A 16,594-nucleotide genomic window follows, 5' to 3' on the forward strand; every position below is an offset into this window, starting at 1 on the left:
GAGGGTTCTAAGACTTGGGATTATTTTCAAATGAGGATCCACAAGTGACTCACTGATCTGCACAGTCCTTCTGAGACTGTTAGATTTTACCAAGGCAGGAGTTGAGGTTGAAGTCACCATTCAGAAGCTTAAATCAATCTTTTTAATAAATTGTCAGTTGTTAAAAAATATGAAACTGGCAGTTTTAGAATGCTTATAAAGTTTCCTGACGTTCACCTTCAAATAGCTCAATACATTTAATTGGATATTTTAAAAGGATTCAAATGTAGGTTGGCTTCATAGACTATATGGCCTCTTTACAAAACAAAATGCAAAATTTATAACAAAATATAGGAGACTTTCCTCCAAGACTTTCCTCCTACCCACTTTCCTCCAAGGATTCACTGTCCATTATATGTTCGTTTCTTCCTGTCATTCTGTTCTTGCTTAATCATTATAAACAGTAACTGGTAAAGATGGAAAGATTTCTTTTAAATAGGTCATATGCTTCCAAAATTAACAGTCTAAGATGCGGTAGCAGTTAAATATGAGAAAGTAATACCACTCACAAAGATTTATATTAAACATTTAAAATAAAGTAATTGAATTTTAAATAAAATAGGAAATCACAAATACAAAATTACTTTTGTTTTTATTCCTCAATATTATTCAAAAATAAAAATCTTACTAATGAGTATACAGAGATTTATAAAATAATCCTACATTTTCTATATGCAGAATACGATTTCTACTTCACTTATAAGGCTATTGTCTATTTATAAGCTTTAGTATGACAACTAATAGAACATTTGATGATTTTAATTTTCCCATCCAATATAGAATTTGTTGAATTAAAAAAATTATTATCAAAGTGAACCAATTGTTATTTTAAAATTAACGAATTATATCTTCAGGAGAATGTTCATACTTGCTTTTATAAGAAAAACAACTATCAAATAAATTTTCTTTTGGTACTTATTTTTATTAAACAAATAAAGTCAATGTCATCCTAAATAACATGTTAAATTATGGCTGCCAACATCTGATCCTTCTATCTCTTCTAATTAGTTCTTTCATATTTAATTTTAGTTATCATAGGCCAATGTTCAATTTTATCACACATTGTAATTTTTTCAAATAAGTATTACACAGTCACTTAATATTTATTAAATTTTGATAAATTCAAAATAACCATAAAAGTGAGTATTTTAACAGTATGAAAAATATCTTACTATCACATCTGAAAACTCAAAAATTCAACATGAGTAACTAATACATTTTTGGACACACAAAATTTTCTTTTGGCCTCAAATTTAGAAGCTCAGTGATTTTAAGACTTAAAAGTAAATGAAACTGTTGATAATCTGAGAAAGAGGCTTTAAAGTGTTTATTCCATTACCAATTATGTTTGCCTTTTTCTTCTCTTAAAATTTTGATTAAACACCAAGTACAATGCATTCTTTTCATAAGTTTTTCCATTTTTTTAAAGATTTTATTTTTTTATTCATGAGAGACAGAGAGAGAGAGAGAGAGAGGTAGAGACACAGGCAGAGGGAGAAGCAGGCTCCTCGATCCTGGGACTCCAGGATCACGCCCTGGGCCAAAGGCAGGCACTAAACCACTGAGCCACACAGGGATCCCAAGTTTTTCCATTTTTTAACCTATTAAAATACCACAAAGGAGTACAATGAACCAATCAAGGTTTGATTTTATTTTCCCTTCCTTTTTTTTTTTATCATTTATTCTCAATAATTTACTTGGTAGAAAATAATTTTAGAAGATTCTGAATATCTCTAATAAACATGACATCATGTTCCATTAAGCTGTAGCTTCTTTTAGAGTTAGAATTTCACAGTATTTGCTCTACTTAATTACAAAAGGAAACGAATCTTACAGAATTTGTTTCCATGTAGTTTGTTATTCATTTTAATATTTATAAAATTATAATTTTTGAAGCAATTTTCTCCCAAAAAATCTGCTTTGTCTACAAAATTAGGAGATGGATTTACATAATTATTCCATATTATAATACATCCACAAAAGAGCTAGTTTAATTTGACCTTTTTATAGAAAATTGGTATTTTAGAGGAAACAAAAAATAACTGAAATTTAACAGAGGTTAAGAAAAGATGGTGAGAAGAGAAAATAAAAAATAATGAAGGGAAAATATAGAAGCAACCCCTTTGATTCCAGACATATACAAATGACTTGCTAAAACAATGATAATTTTAAAGACATATTGCAAACAAATGCTTGAGATGAGTGGGTGTACGCAATGAGGCTTACTCTCTTCCACCTTTGCCAATGACAGAACATGCCTAGATCAACCTGCTGGAGAATGAGAGCCACAGGAAGCACATCTAAGTTGCCCCAGTTGCCCCAACAATGGCTAATCTAGATCAAATCAGTAATCACCTGACTGCCAGACAAACAACCCCAACCAAGATTAGTTGAGCTTCCTTGTCAATCCTAGCTAGCCCTGTCAATCCTAGCTATAAAGAGTTGCCACCCAACTTTAGGGTACTTTGTTACATAGTAAAAGTAAAAAAAAAAAAAATAATACCAGATTGTCTGTAATTATTAGGTGCAAATTTTGATATTCTAACAATTGGTACCCTAACTAGAATAAAATAGACCTAATAAAACATTTGATCATATCCATTTGTATTCATATTAGAAATTCTGAGAAATGACATGAAAATCATGTATGGACTTTGGTTAAAAATAAGCTTGAATTCAAATGTCTCCACCATTTATTACTATTTATTATTATTTATTATTTATTAGCTGTTTACTTATTATTGCAATGAGAAAAAAATTAAATTTTTTGTGCTCCAGTTTTCCTCTGTAAAGTGGAATTTAATATTACACCATAAAAGTAATACTGAGGTTTGAATGTACTATTATAGGAAACCAACTTATTCATTAATTATTTCATTGGTTCATTTGTTCAACAAATAAATAATTACTAAGCATCTACACATGCCAGGCACCATTTTAGGTGCTAGCCTATGACAGTGAACTAACTAGATAAATTGTTGCCATTATAGAACTGATGTTCTGGAGTAGCAAACTAATAATAAGCAATGAACATATAAATATTAAATTTGTGACATGAAAAAAGTTATCACAGGTAAAATAAGGTGAAGGAGACTGTGAGTACTAAGTATGGGTTGTCAAGGAAGACTTTAAGTTGAGATCTGAACAAAGATTAAAAGGAGGTGAAGAAGTAAGTGATGTGGGTGTTGGGAGGAATATAGGATGGAGGATGGAGCTCACTTGGTAAGTTCAAACACCTGCCATGTGCCTAGAACCTAAGTCAGCAAGAAAGAGAGATGAGTTAAGGGAGGCAGAAGGGGGCTAGAGTGTAGAGCTCCTTAAGGGCTGTGATAAGGATTTTTGTTTTGTTTTGTTTTTAAGATTTTATTTCTTTATTCATGAGAGACACACAGGGAGGGGCAGAGACATAGGCAGAGGGAGAAGCAGGCTCCCTATTGGGAGCCTGATACAGGACTCGATCCCAGGACCCCGGGATCATGTCTCAGCCAAAGGCAGATGCTCAACCACTAAACCACCTAGGTGCCCCTTGTTTTTGTTTTTTAAAGATTTATTCATCTGAGAGAGAGAAATCACAAGCAAGAGCAGCAGAGGGAGAGGAAGAGAATTTCAAGCAGACTCTGCGCTGAGTATGGAATCTCTCACAAGGCTCCATCCTACCACCATGAAACCACAACCCGATCCAAAACCAAGAGTCAGATATTCAACTGCTGCACCACCCAGGCATCCCAAGAACTTTTTTTTAATTCTAATTAATACTGGAGGCTATTAGAGATTCTAAACAGAGGAGTAACATGAGAATAGATGGTATGGGCAAGAGAAGAAGCAAGATTACTTAGGAAATTCCTGCAAAGATCCAGCTAAGATAGCAGTTTGGACCAAAGTGTTAGCATTAGAGGAGATGAAAAGTTGTTGGGATTTGGATATATTTTGAAGATGAAGCCAATAATATTTGCTGGTGGATTGGATTTGGAAATGAGAGTACCAGAAGAATCAAGGATAAAGTTCTAGTCCAAGAAACATGAAAATGGAACTGCTATTCGTGAGATTGGAAAGGCAATTAAAGATTAGGGTGCAAGAGGTAAGAGTGGGATGAGTCAGGCGTTTGGTCTTGGGCAATACTATTTTTTTTTTGTTTGTATTTCAATTTGTTTTTGAGGGGTCTGTTAACTGTCCAAGTAGAAATGTTTAATAGGCACTTGTATGTACAAGTTTGGATGGAGTTCAGGAGACACTGAATGCTAACAGTAGGAGTGCCCTAAAATTAAGTTTTAGATTTGGGTACCAAGATAAATTCTGTTATTCAACTTTGGAAAAATAAATATATTGCATGTGGGCATTATTTCTGGTACTTGTGATCATGGCCATTACCATCAGATCCTGCTGGCATCACAAGTGTTAGGGGGAACAAAGCATGCTATATCGATGTCAAGCCGTTCAGGAGTGATTGAAAGTACACAGTAGTTTAAACAGAGAAAGTATAATATAAAGAATTATTAACTATGATAAAAGAGCTATAACCAGGATAGAAGAAAACTCTGTATTTTGCTCTAGGGCTAAGGGAGAATGCCCAAGAAAGGACAAATATGGAAAGGGGGCCCTCTTTCCTCAGGTTGGGTTTCAAACTTTTGAAACCTACTGAGTGACAAAGTATTCTGGGTTTTGCAGCCCAGAGCTTGTCTATAGTTGGTGAGCAAGAAGGAAGCACCCCTATGAAGGGCCGGAGGGGGCTGCACAGGAGGTACAGGTGGGACGTAAGTGAACACAGCCAGACATGTGAGCATGTATAGGGAATCAGGGTTCTGACGCTGCAGAGGGCTTGAAGCGTACAATATGTATGTGAGCTACTACCAATAGGCAGCATGCAGACATGCAGAAGGAGTAGAAACAGGGGTGTAGACTAACCAGAGGCAAGGGACTGGGCACACGAAAATACAGAGGGAACAGGGGCCCTGGTACATCAGGGGGCCTGGAATGCAGAGCATCCATGTCAGAAGGGCCATGGCATAAGGACCATGGGAAACAAACATAGGGTGAGCAAGCAGGAATAGGGGTGACAGTGTGAGCAAGAGAAAATAAGAGTGTGGTATCCATGTTGAGAGGGTTACAGAAAAGTAATCACCAGGACAAGGGCTGCAAGGTTGCAGGGGTCTGTGCATTCTAGACGGATGCCTGCAGTAGCATATAATCATTTGACTTTTCCCCCCATACTGCTGACTCAGCATGTGGTGGCCAGAAAGAGCAGGAGAGTCCCTTTGTCCTTCAGGACCCTCTACTGAGAACATTTAGCATCATATCACTGAAAAGGAGAAATGCTTAAAGGAATTTGACTCCATCCTTTTACTGCACCATGTGTTTTTGCTGCATCAGAGTGAGTTTGAGGGTGAGAGGAAATAAATGGATAACTGGCATACATATCATTAAGATGTATTATTAATATCTGAATAGTCACTCTCAAATATAGGTAAGTATTCCAAAAATAACTTTAAGTAAAATTCCCTGTGTATTAAATGTTCAAATTCTATCATTCAGTTGTAATTGTATGTTTATTGCTGCAAGAGAAAATGATGATTGTTCAATTTGTAACATTATATATAAAACAATTGTTAATAATTCTCAACTATTTAAATAAATAGTGAATAGACCGACAGTCAACATCCCTGTTACATAGAGCTTATTAGCTAGACAACTTTAGGAAAAATATATCCCTTTTCAACAATGCTTATAGAAATTTAAATAAATTAACAAAAAGAGTACTTGAGTATTAATATCATGATAACTTTTGTAAAATATTTTGTAAAATGTATTAGCTCCATACATTAAATAAAATAAATCTTTCAGCATTTATTTATTTTGCAATCATTTAATTTTACTTAGTTAGGCCATAAGCCTGAAAGAAAAAGTTCTACTTGGGTATTCTCAAATACACTGAAAACCCAAAAGAAATGTAAGTTTTATCTCTTTCCACAAAGAAGAGAAATCAGCAAGGCTATCATCAGAGTGTTGATTCAACACTAGAGAGGAACCCAGCTCCTTCCCATCTTCCTCTCCAGCCAGACGTGGAACCTATCTTTTCACTTCAAAGTCACATATTACTCCAGGGAGAAAAATGGCTACCAGAGCTCTGAGGGGAGAAGATGAAATGGAAGGAGCAAAGAGCATCATCCGTCTGTCTCTACTTGAAGCAGTCTTCCCATATGTCCCACATAATGGTGTCCAAACTTGGACAATGGTTACATATAACGAGAATGGATTACTAAGTTTGTAATCTTTTATCTGGATACATTACTGCTCTGAATTGGATTTCAAGGAATACTGAAATGTAAGTAGTCCATCCTATCTATCATCTTATAATAAAAAGGTTGATAAATAGAAAGGCTATAAAGCATATGACAGAGAAAAAAATGGAGAAATTATTGGGAACAAAAAGAGAAAGAGTAAATACAGTCCTTGGAGAACAGCACTTTGGTGTAAAGAGAAATTGACAGAAATGAAGGGAAAGATAAAAACAAAAGGCAATCATTTATTTATTCCCCTGTTATGCATCAAGAACTACACTAGGTGACTGAGTATACAATAGCAAACAAGAGAGATGCATCCCTACCTTCACAGAATTCATATTCTAGTGGATACTATGGGAACAATAAAATCACAGTGACTCTAAATAGCAGGTTGGAGACCAGACACAGAATAAAATGGCCCTTGATATTCATATTATTTACAATAATGCAAAATGAATTCTCAAAGTCTCACTAAGCCTTTAGGAAAGGAAGAGTCTTTAAATTTATAGTGAGCACAATATGGTAAGGGAATCATAAGTGATAGTTACTATTTTAAGATATGCAAAATATCACTGAGATTTTCAATTTTGGGAATGCCGGGTTTATTATTTTATTTTAGTGAAAATAAAAAATTAAGGACTCTCATATTTATATATATATATACATATTGTATATGTGTATATCCACACATATACTTGTGTGTGTGTGTGCATTTGTACATGCATACATATAACTATGAGCATTGTTAAATTTATCCTATAAGAAAAAAAATTTATCCTATAAGGTAGAACTAATATCATCCCATTTAGAGATGAGAAAATTGAGTAACAATTTCTTGGGCAATAACCTGCCCCTGGTCATGTAACTTATAAGTGTCAGAGCTGAGATTTGATTCTGGGAGTTTGGTTCCAAAGTCTGTTCCCTTAGCCAATGCATTGTTTCCTCTCCATGTTTACTCATTTAGTCTCATTCGCCTGATTTCCTATCCCCATTATTCTTAATTTTGTTACCATTAAATTTTCTTTGATGCCAGCAACAGTAAAGAGACTGATTTCTAAACAAAATATTATAGGGAGATGAATGGATTAGAGGAATAAGAACAAAGATGAGATCTCCAAAGTTTGTAGAAGTGACAGTTAATATTGGGAGAATTTTCAGTTGGATATATGGCCAGAAGGACTTTTCCCTATAGGGAAGATGAGCATATTTAAAAACATTAAAGCCATACACTTGAAACTAATGTAACATTGTGTGTCAACTGTACTTCAATAACAATAAAAACTAAAAGCATTAAAGCCTATAATATCTACTATTTAATAAAATTAAATAGATGGAATATAAAATGATCTCTGAAATATCTCCAGAAGATAAGTGTTCTTTATTATTGTTATTTTTCAATATAGTGGGATTTAGAGAGGCAACAAAGTGAAACTAAAAAAGCACTGGGGTGCATGCCAAAAAATCCTAGAAAATGGTGCTGGTTTTTCCATTTATTAATTTTCAGAATAATAGGAGAAAAATGTCCAATTTATGCTGCCTACCTCGCAAGTTTAAGAATTAAAAAATCTGTTTTTCCCCAGTGCTCTGAACACTATTAAGTACTATTACAGATATAAGGTAAGGTCATTATACTTAATCACCATCATTATATGAGAGCTCAGTAAATAAAGGTTAGAGGATGATCACAACTCACCTCACATTGGAGAACTGAACCAGGAATAAATTTAACAAAATTTATTTCAAATGTTCACATTTGGCCAAAGAGGAAGCACTGTTGACCCCACGGGTTACAGTTAAACTGTAATAACTGCCTATTCAGAATTGTCAGTTTCTCCTTGTCATTTTTTAGCCAAAATTATACCACAAAATAGTCTTTTCTTTTAAATCAAACTGAAAGGTCCCAGTCGGATCTTGCTTAAAAACTGAGTCCAGGGGCAATCTAATCATGTCTCTTGGGTAGCAAAACACTGAGTCAAAAGATCCCAGTTCCTATTAGAGATATCCCATATGGCCCCTGCTGTTAGTAAAACAATGCATTTCCTGGTCCTACACAAGGTTTTCCCAGCCATGTTGCTATTCCATGTGCTTATATATATAAGTTCTAGGGACCCACAGAAAGGATTGTAAAATCAATAAAGTTTTTATTTTCCTACTTTCTGCATATAAGAGCTACTCCTTGGTTGGTTTTACAATCAAATGTAAAGTGTACTGTTAACTTCTATCTTTTCATTAACTAAAAAGATATTAGTTAACTTCTCTACTCTACTTTTCGTTAGACTAAATACTATTGGCCCTAATACTTATTTTAACTAGAGTAGAAATGATCTCTCTTCAGTTTTTATTCATAGTGGATTAACCATTCTCCTTTATTTTTCATATTATGCCTCTCATATTCAACCTCAATCTATCGATTTTCTGCCTTTAAAAGCTATCAAAGATGAGGATTATGTGCTCCCTCTATGCCCTATCCTTACTTGTAAAATGAAACTTTAATTGCATAAAATAGTTTGGGTAATTTCCTATGTGTCAGAAACTCCATTTTTACTAAAGGACTGTCTGCTACTTTTCTGAACCAAATTTTCTTGATTCACTATTAAAAATAGTCTCTGCCAATTATGTATGATAATAACATTACACTACTAGTGATTTAAATAATGATGCTTTGTTGCTATAGGGATGTTGTGACATTGAACATCAGAAAAAAAAATCACTAGAGAAATTAAGACATCAAAATGCTTGCCAATAAAGTTTTTATTCATCATCACCAAATATTTGTCTGTCCCTTATAAACCAACTATAAATAATTTAAATGCAGTTCTATATTGAACCAGTAGGAATATATAGCTGGATCTTGGCTCTGCTCTCTCTTCTTGACTTATTATTTGATGATTTATGTTATTAATATTATTATAACGTTAAAAAGAAAAAATACTAAAAATTAACAAAGGAAATAATGTTTTCTCTAGTTCAAGTAATTTGGACTTATATATTCAATTGACAGTAATTAAAGAGAACTATACAATAAGTTAACAAATAATCTATAAAGTACCCTTGTTGGTTGTTTTATGGATATACTTATTTAACTATATTTCCTTAGAGAAAAAAATTGAATTATTATATACCCTGTTTTATTGTTTGTATCCATAATATAGCAGCTGAAAAAGAGAAAATAAAAATATTTACTAATATATATACACATATATACTTTTTTCCTCCAGAAAGTCCATAGTGGGGGGAAATGCCATTAGACTAAATATTGAGAAACCTAGATTTCAGTCTTGGCTTTCTCTCTCACCAGCTATGTAATGGTTGAACATCCCTTAACTCTTGGGCTCTCACATTCCTGATTTGTAAGCAGAGATTAGATCAGATGATATATAAAGTCCTGTCTAATTTAAAGATTCTACAATTCCATGGTACATAATTTCAAGATGTGTCCAAAGCCTTTAACCTGCATAGATAAAATTCACAAGAATCAGCTCTCTTTTTCTTTCACTTGGATCAAAGGTGACTAAAACTGATAAAAGCAATTTGTTCAATTCTTCTTCATGACAAGGCATTCCGTCAACTCTGACCTAGATGCCTATCAAATACAACTTCTTATTTAACAGTTCACCAGTTACATTCTTAACTATCATAAAGTGCTCATGAATGAAAATTTTGTTATAGTTCATTCCACCCCATCTCTGTTTATCATTTTAATTCAAATTATATATATGGCCTTAGAAATACTGTTCTGTAATATGTGAACTAATTTTATAGATACTTCTAATAACACATTTGAAGGAATGCAATTAGCCAACGTTTCTATCAATCGTTCCAAAATATGAATGATTAACTTTCTTCCTCCTAGATGCTCATAGTTGACTTTACTCTCTATCACAGAAAACAAATGAGATAGCACCATGATAATATTTACAATATTAATCATTATAAATACCAAAGAGAAATACACAAGACAGGGAAATTTTGCTCTTTATTATGTCATTTCATGCAATGAGTCATAAAAACTACTAAAATGTCAGATAACACTATGATGGAGGATAATGTTATTTTTTAAAACCATAAATATAATTGCAAACAACAAAGGGGAAATGAATAAGTCTTATGTGAATTACATCTATATTATGATAAAATTATTCTAATGTAATCTTTCTGTACTACTTCAAAAGGACAATCTTCTATAAAAATATTTTCCAATGAACTCTGTCTGACATGCTTTCCAATTTTCTGATCAAAGATTTAAAAACTTTTTTGCATGTGAAAAAAAAGGCACTACAAAGGTCTTGTATTCTGCTATAACCATCCTAGATAACAAAAATATATATCTTTTCTTTCTTATTCTCTTTTGTTTGTGTGCTAAAACCTGGGACCGAAAAACATGTATATATTTTAAAATAAATACAAGCAGCATAATTTTACTAGTCTTTAAAGTAGATTGTAATTGTTGTGTTAAATTATATACTTTTCCAAGAAGTTTTTTTTAATCAATGATAATTAGGTAAAAACAAAGCTTAGCATGTTTGAAAATTGCTCATCTAGCAGTATATATTACCCTAAATAATAGATATTATGAAAGGCAAGTCCAAGTCATTTGTTTATTACAGTGTAAAAATTGAATACATCAGAGTACCACGTTAAGTGTTTTCTATGAGTTTCTCCTTAAAGTGTACTACTACAGATTACTCTTATCACCACAAAAAGAATGATGTTAAGTCACTGTGTAAGTTTTTCCAAGCATTTTACATTTCATGTTATACTGTAATTTGTAATAAATATTATATTTTATGGGTTTGTGTTCATTCAAATGAATAGCTGACAACTGGAATAAGAAAATGAACCTCTTTTTTTATGGTGGTTATGACAAAGATAAATGTAAAGGAGAAAATGGGAGAAGGGCAAAAGCAAAATATATGCATCAGAGTTAAGAAAAAAATATAACACAAGAGCAAAACAAAACCAACAACAACAAAAATATTTTCCCCCACCTGGCACCAGACGTCTCTTAGGAAGAGAAATGTTTTAGATGAGAAAAATGCCATGACTAACTGCTTGCAGTTGCAAAGAGAAAATTCAAGGGGCATAAACTTTACAAAGAGAGTAAAACATACAGCAAAATTCAATTCAATAATATTTTCTTAAAGATTTCTGTGTCTGTATTCATGAGGGATACTAATGGGTAGTTTTCTTATATTGAAATACATTTGTATATCTTTGTTACCCAGGACATGCTGTCTTCATAGAAAAGATAAATAACATTCCCATCTTTTCCATTTTCTAGGAAAGTTTCTGTAGGATGTCTATTTTTTGCTTCTTAAATGTTTGTGCCTGATATTTTCGGGTCAGAAGATTTTTAATTAAGAATTCGATTTCTTAAAAAAAAAAAAAAAAAAAAAGAATTCGATTTCTTTAGTAACACAGAACTGAACTATTCAGGTTTTGCTTTCTTCTTGAGACAATTTTGGTAATTTACATCTTTTAAGAAATTAGTCCATTTCATCTATATTGTCAAAAATTCTTTGGTACAAAGTTTTTTTTAAAAAAATTATTATTATTCATTTAATGTGCAGAGAATCTGTAATCTTTTTTAATCTTTTTAAACTTTTTAATTTTTTAAATTTAAATTTTTTAAACTTTTTAATCTCTGATGTGACACAGGGATTTTCTTATTAATTCTATTTTTAAAACTTTATTGTGAATATATAGAAATGTGGTTAGATTTTGTTGTACACATCCCTTGTATCTTAGTCTATTTACCTGTCCTATTAACTTTTTAAAAATAAGTAGTCTTTTGTTTCATTATTAATTATCCATATTTTGTTAAGTTTCAAACTTTCTATCCTTTCTAATATAAACATTAAAAACAGCTCACTGCAGTATAGTATAGGAGAAAAATCATTGATTTTGGAGTCAAGAGAGAGCTGAGTTCTAATCTTGAAGCTGCTAGTTACTAGCTACATTACTATTTTCTAAATTAATAAAATGAAGAAAATAACACCTGTCTCACAGAGTAAGGGAGAGAATTAAAAGAAGAGGCATGCCCAACATTTTAGTTATTTTGATTATAGCATTCAAATAAAATATATCACATCCTAAAGTGAAATAGTCATGTATCAGTTCCCTGAATTCTTATGGTAATTAAAATGTAATGAAAAAGGTATCCTAACACATATAGCATTCATTAACTCAGGCATAAAATTTTCCAAAGCTGAACATTAAAAAAAATAATAATAAAGATAATTTCAGCCTCCCTTTTCAAGACTATTTGGTTTCCATTAGCTAGTTAAAATCATTTTACAATTGTTATACTCTTATTTAATCCACATTCTACACTATCATTACATCTGTCAGGACCAAATATAAGTACTATATATCCACCATATTCAAATTTTATTACTTTTCAAATTCTCAAAAGATGGATGATAACATAAGAACTACAATACAAAAATAAAACTAAGCCTCACAATTTCTTGGTAAATTCGTTTTTACTAAGTTTTTAAAAAAAATAGTAAAGTTTTTAAAAGTTTTCAAAGGATTTTTAACCGTGAAAATTACCAAAACTGTTGTCTTTTAAACCACTACTAAAAAAGATTAATGTATAAAATGTTAGCTAATCGGGACACCTGGGTGGCTCAGAGGTTGAGCATCTATCTTGGCCTAGGGCATGATCCTGGGGTCTGGGATTGAGTCCCACATCAGGCTCATTTTGGGGAGCCTGCTTCTCCCTCTGCCTATGTTTCTGCCTCTCTTTCTCTGTCTCTCATGAATAAATAAATAAAATATTTTTTAAAATGTTAGCTAATCTATGAGAAACTGGATGAAACAAGCTAGGGTTATGCCCATTACACTAAGATACTGGACTTTGCAAGGGCAGCAGGGTTCCCTGGGTGGCGCAGCGGGTTAGCGCCTGCCTTTGGCCCAGGGCGCGATCCTGGAGACCCGGGATTGAATCCCACATCGGGTTCTCTGTGCATGGAGCCTGCTTCTCCCTCTGCCTGTGTCTCTGCCTCTCTCTCTCTCTCTGTGTGTGACTATCATAAATAAATAAAAATAAAAAAAAATACTCATGTTAAAAGAAATGAGTGATTATCCACTTAAGTAACAGAATTCCAACTATGAAAAGCCTGAAAGTCAGGCTTACGTGAAAAGTTCAAAAAGGCTATTTTTTTCTAACTCTTTTCTTTCCATTTTCTCCTTGTTAGTCTTTTCTTATCTCTAAATATGTAAGAATTTCAGACATCTAAGAAATGAGTGATTATCCACTTAAGTAACAGAATTCCAACCATGAAAAGCCTGAAAGTCAAGCTTACGTGAAAAGTTCAAAAAGGAATTTTTTTTTAAAGTTGTCAGCCTTAATAGTAACATATGACTTCACATTTATATCTTTGACTCTGTTTAGTTTCTATCACTCCCTCTAGAGTGTAAACCCCATGTAGGCAGGAGTCTTGTCTACATTTGCTCATTATAATCTGGCACCTAACAAAGCACACCAGGAACAAAGTGTTCAGTGCATTTGGGGGATAAATAAATAAATTGATTAATTAACTAAAATTAATGAGTATCTATCTCTTTCCAAAATTTAAGCAGTTATGAGAGGGGAAAAAAAGTGAAATTTCCTTTATATTCACTTTGTCTAAGGAAACTGAGTAGTCTCTGCATAAATAAATAGGAAAAAACAAAGACTTTATCATTCAGGTAGTTTGATTAACTAAGCTACTCTGCAGACTTTGATAAAACATCCAGTTAGTAAGAGATTTTTATGATGCAACACACGAAATAAAGAAATCTCACTTTTGTTTTCTTATCTCTAACTCATACAATTTTCTGACTGGATGTATAAACTTTTCCACAGCAAAGGGTCTAGGAAAGATAATTACAGAAATACACAAAGAGGACTGACTACTGGAGATTCTCAGAGTTGCAGGTGTGAAGATGCAGGGTGACATGTAACTAGCTATTAGATTAAGTAAGCTTCTCTCTTTAATACTCCTGATGGATACCATGACAATAACATAACTAGAGTTATAGAGGATGTTTTCAATTTAAATTTTGGAGAATATGGCTATGTTTTATCTGAACAGCATAAAAATTGAAGTGACAAAGTGAACCAAGACATTAGGGAATTAAGATTCTTAATGAATTAAAGCTTCCAAGTTTTGCTTTATTTCAACATATATTTCTAAACACATTCTGTGCTACTGTGTGACACTCAACACTGCTTATGCCCCCACTACGCTTCACTTAGGTAAAAGTATCATTAATATATCCATAGTAGGGTGTATTTTTTGCTGGGTTTTAAAAAATGATGGTTTACATTGCCTTACCCAGATTCCAGCCCAATTGTGACTCAATTGTCTGTACCCAGAGAAGTTTAATGGAAGCAGAAATAGGATCTATTGTGTTCAAGTAACTGAATTTCCATCTATGAAAAAAGGAGCTGAACTTCAAAGGAATTTAGCGGGTGATTTGGGGCTCATTAACACCAGACTTTAATCAAACATGCTAGATTTCCTAAGCAGTTAAATTCCCCCAGGCTTATTGCTGCAGAAATTGTATTATCTAATTTATTTTGCTTTATTGAGGTGTAATCAACAAATAAAAATTACATATATTTAAGATAAAACATGATGGTTATATATACATATATATAGTGAAATGATTACCATAATCAAGCTCATTATTGCCTCATATAGTTTTATTTATTTATTTATTTATTTATTTATTTTGGTGTGATGAGAACATTTAAGATTTTTACTCTTAGCAAATTTCAAGTAAATGATACAATATTATTAAATATAGTCACCATGCTGTATGTTAGATGCCCAGAACTTATGCATCTTATAACTAGAAGTTTATACTCTTTGACCTTCCTCTCTCATTTTGCCCTGTCCCAGCCCCTAACAACCACATTCTATAATCTGATTCTGAGTTTAACTTTTTAGGATTTCACATACAAGTGATATCATATGGTACTTGTCTTTCACTGTCTGGCTTCTTTCATTTAGTGTAATGTCTTCAAGGTTCATCCACATTGTTGCAAATATCAGGATTTACTTCTTTTTTATAGTTGAATAATATTCCACTCTATATGTATACCAAATTTTCCTTATCGATTCATCTGTCAATGAACACTTAGGTTGTTTCCATATCTTGGCCATTATGAGTAATGCTGGAATGACATGAGAATATAGATATCTCTTTGAGACACTAATTTCATTTGTTTTAGATACATATCCATCAGTAATATTGCTGGATGATACTACTAGCTCTATTTGTAATTTTTTTTAGAAACCTCTATACTATTTTCCCATAATGGCTAAATTTACAGTCTCACCAACAGTGAACAGGGTTCTCTTCTCTCTATACTCTTGCTGACATTTGTTATCTCTTGTCTTTTTGATAAAAACCACCCTACCAGTGTGAGGTAGTATCTCGTGAATTTGATTTGCATTTTCCTGGTGATTTGTGACATTGAGCATGTTTTCATGTGCCTGTTATCCATCTGTATATTTTCTTTGTAAAAATGTCTATTCAGGTTCTTTGCCCATTTTTAAATTGGGTCATTAGTTTTTTGCTGTTGAATTGTAGAAAAAATGTTCCTTATGTGCTTTAAATATTAACCCCTTATCAGATAATTGTTCACAAATATTTTCTCCCCTTCCATAGCCTGCCTTTTCACTTTGTGGATTGTTTTTTGCTGTGCTGAAGCATTTTAGTGATGTCGTCCTAACTTGTTTTTGTTTTTGTTGCCTGTGCTTTTCAGTGTAAATCGAAAAACTCATTGCCGAGATGAACATTAGGGAGATTTTTACCTATGTTTTCTTCTAGGATTTTATAGTTTTAGGTTTTGCAATAAAGTCTTTGATCCATTCTGAGTTAACTTGTGTGTATGGTATAAGATAGTAGTCCAGCTTCATTCTTTTGCATGTGGATGTCCAGTTTTCTGAGTGCCATCTACTGAAGAGACTGTTTTCTCCATTGTATATTCTTGGTACCCTTGCCATAGATGAGGTAACTATTTATGTGTGGGCTTATTTCTGGGCCCTCTATTCTGTTCCATTAGGCTATATTGTCTGTTTTCATGCCAGTACCATACTCTTTTAATTACTATAGCTTTGTAATAGTTAAGAGACCAGGAAACCTCCAGTTTTGTTCTTTCTTACAAATACTTTGGCTATTCAGGATCTTTTTTGGGGAGAGGGGGGTTCATATGAATTTTAAAATTGTTTTTCTCTATTTCTGTGAAAATGTCATGTTGTCTGTTTTCATGCCAGTAC

The 16,594-nt window shown here is 32.8% G+C and overlaps 1 protein-coding gene across 40 annotated transcripts in view; it reads right to left on the reverse strand.

Moving 5' to 3' along the window:
- STPG2 (sperm tail PG-rich repeat containing 2) overlaps positions 1–16,594 on the reverse strand; it is a 533,064-nt gene that overhangs the window by 267,944 nt on the left and 248,526 nt on the right. The window contains exon 12 of one of the 40 annotated variants that reach the window (XM_025424046.3): positions 15,048–15,486. The exons of 38 other annotated variants lie outside the window; for them this stretch is intronic. In XM_025424046.3, coding sequence (XP_025279831.1) covers positions 15,368–15,486 — 119 coding nt within the window. In that variant the 3' untranslated portion in view covers positions 15,048–15,367. Of the gene's footprint in view, positions 1–15,047; positions 15,487–16,594 lie in introns of those variants that run through there. One more of the 40 variants, XR_004811243.2, reaches the window with a different exon arrangement.

Source organism: Canis lupus, chromosome 32 (genome assembly GCF_003254725.2).
Source record: "Canis lupus dingo isolate Sandy chromosome 32, ASM325472v2, whole genome shotgun sequence".
In the NCBI taxonomy this organism is placed as follows: domain Eukaryota; kingdom Metazoa; phylum Chordata; class Mammalia; order Carnivora; family Canidae; genus Canis; species Canis lupus.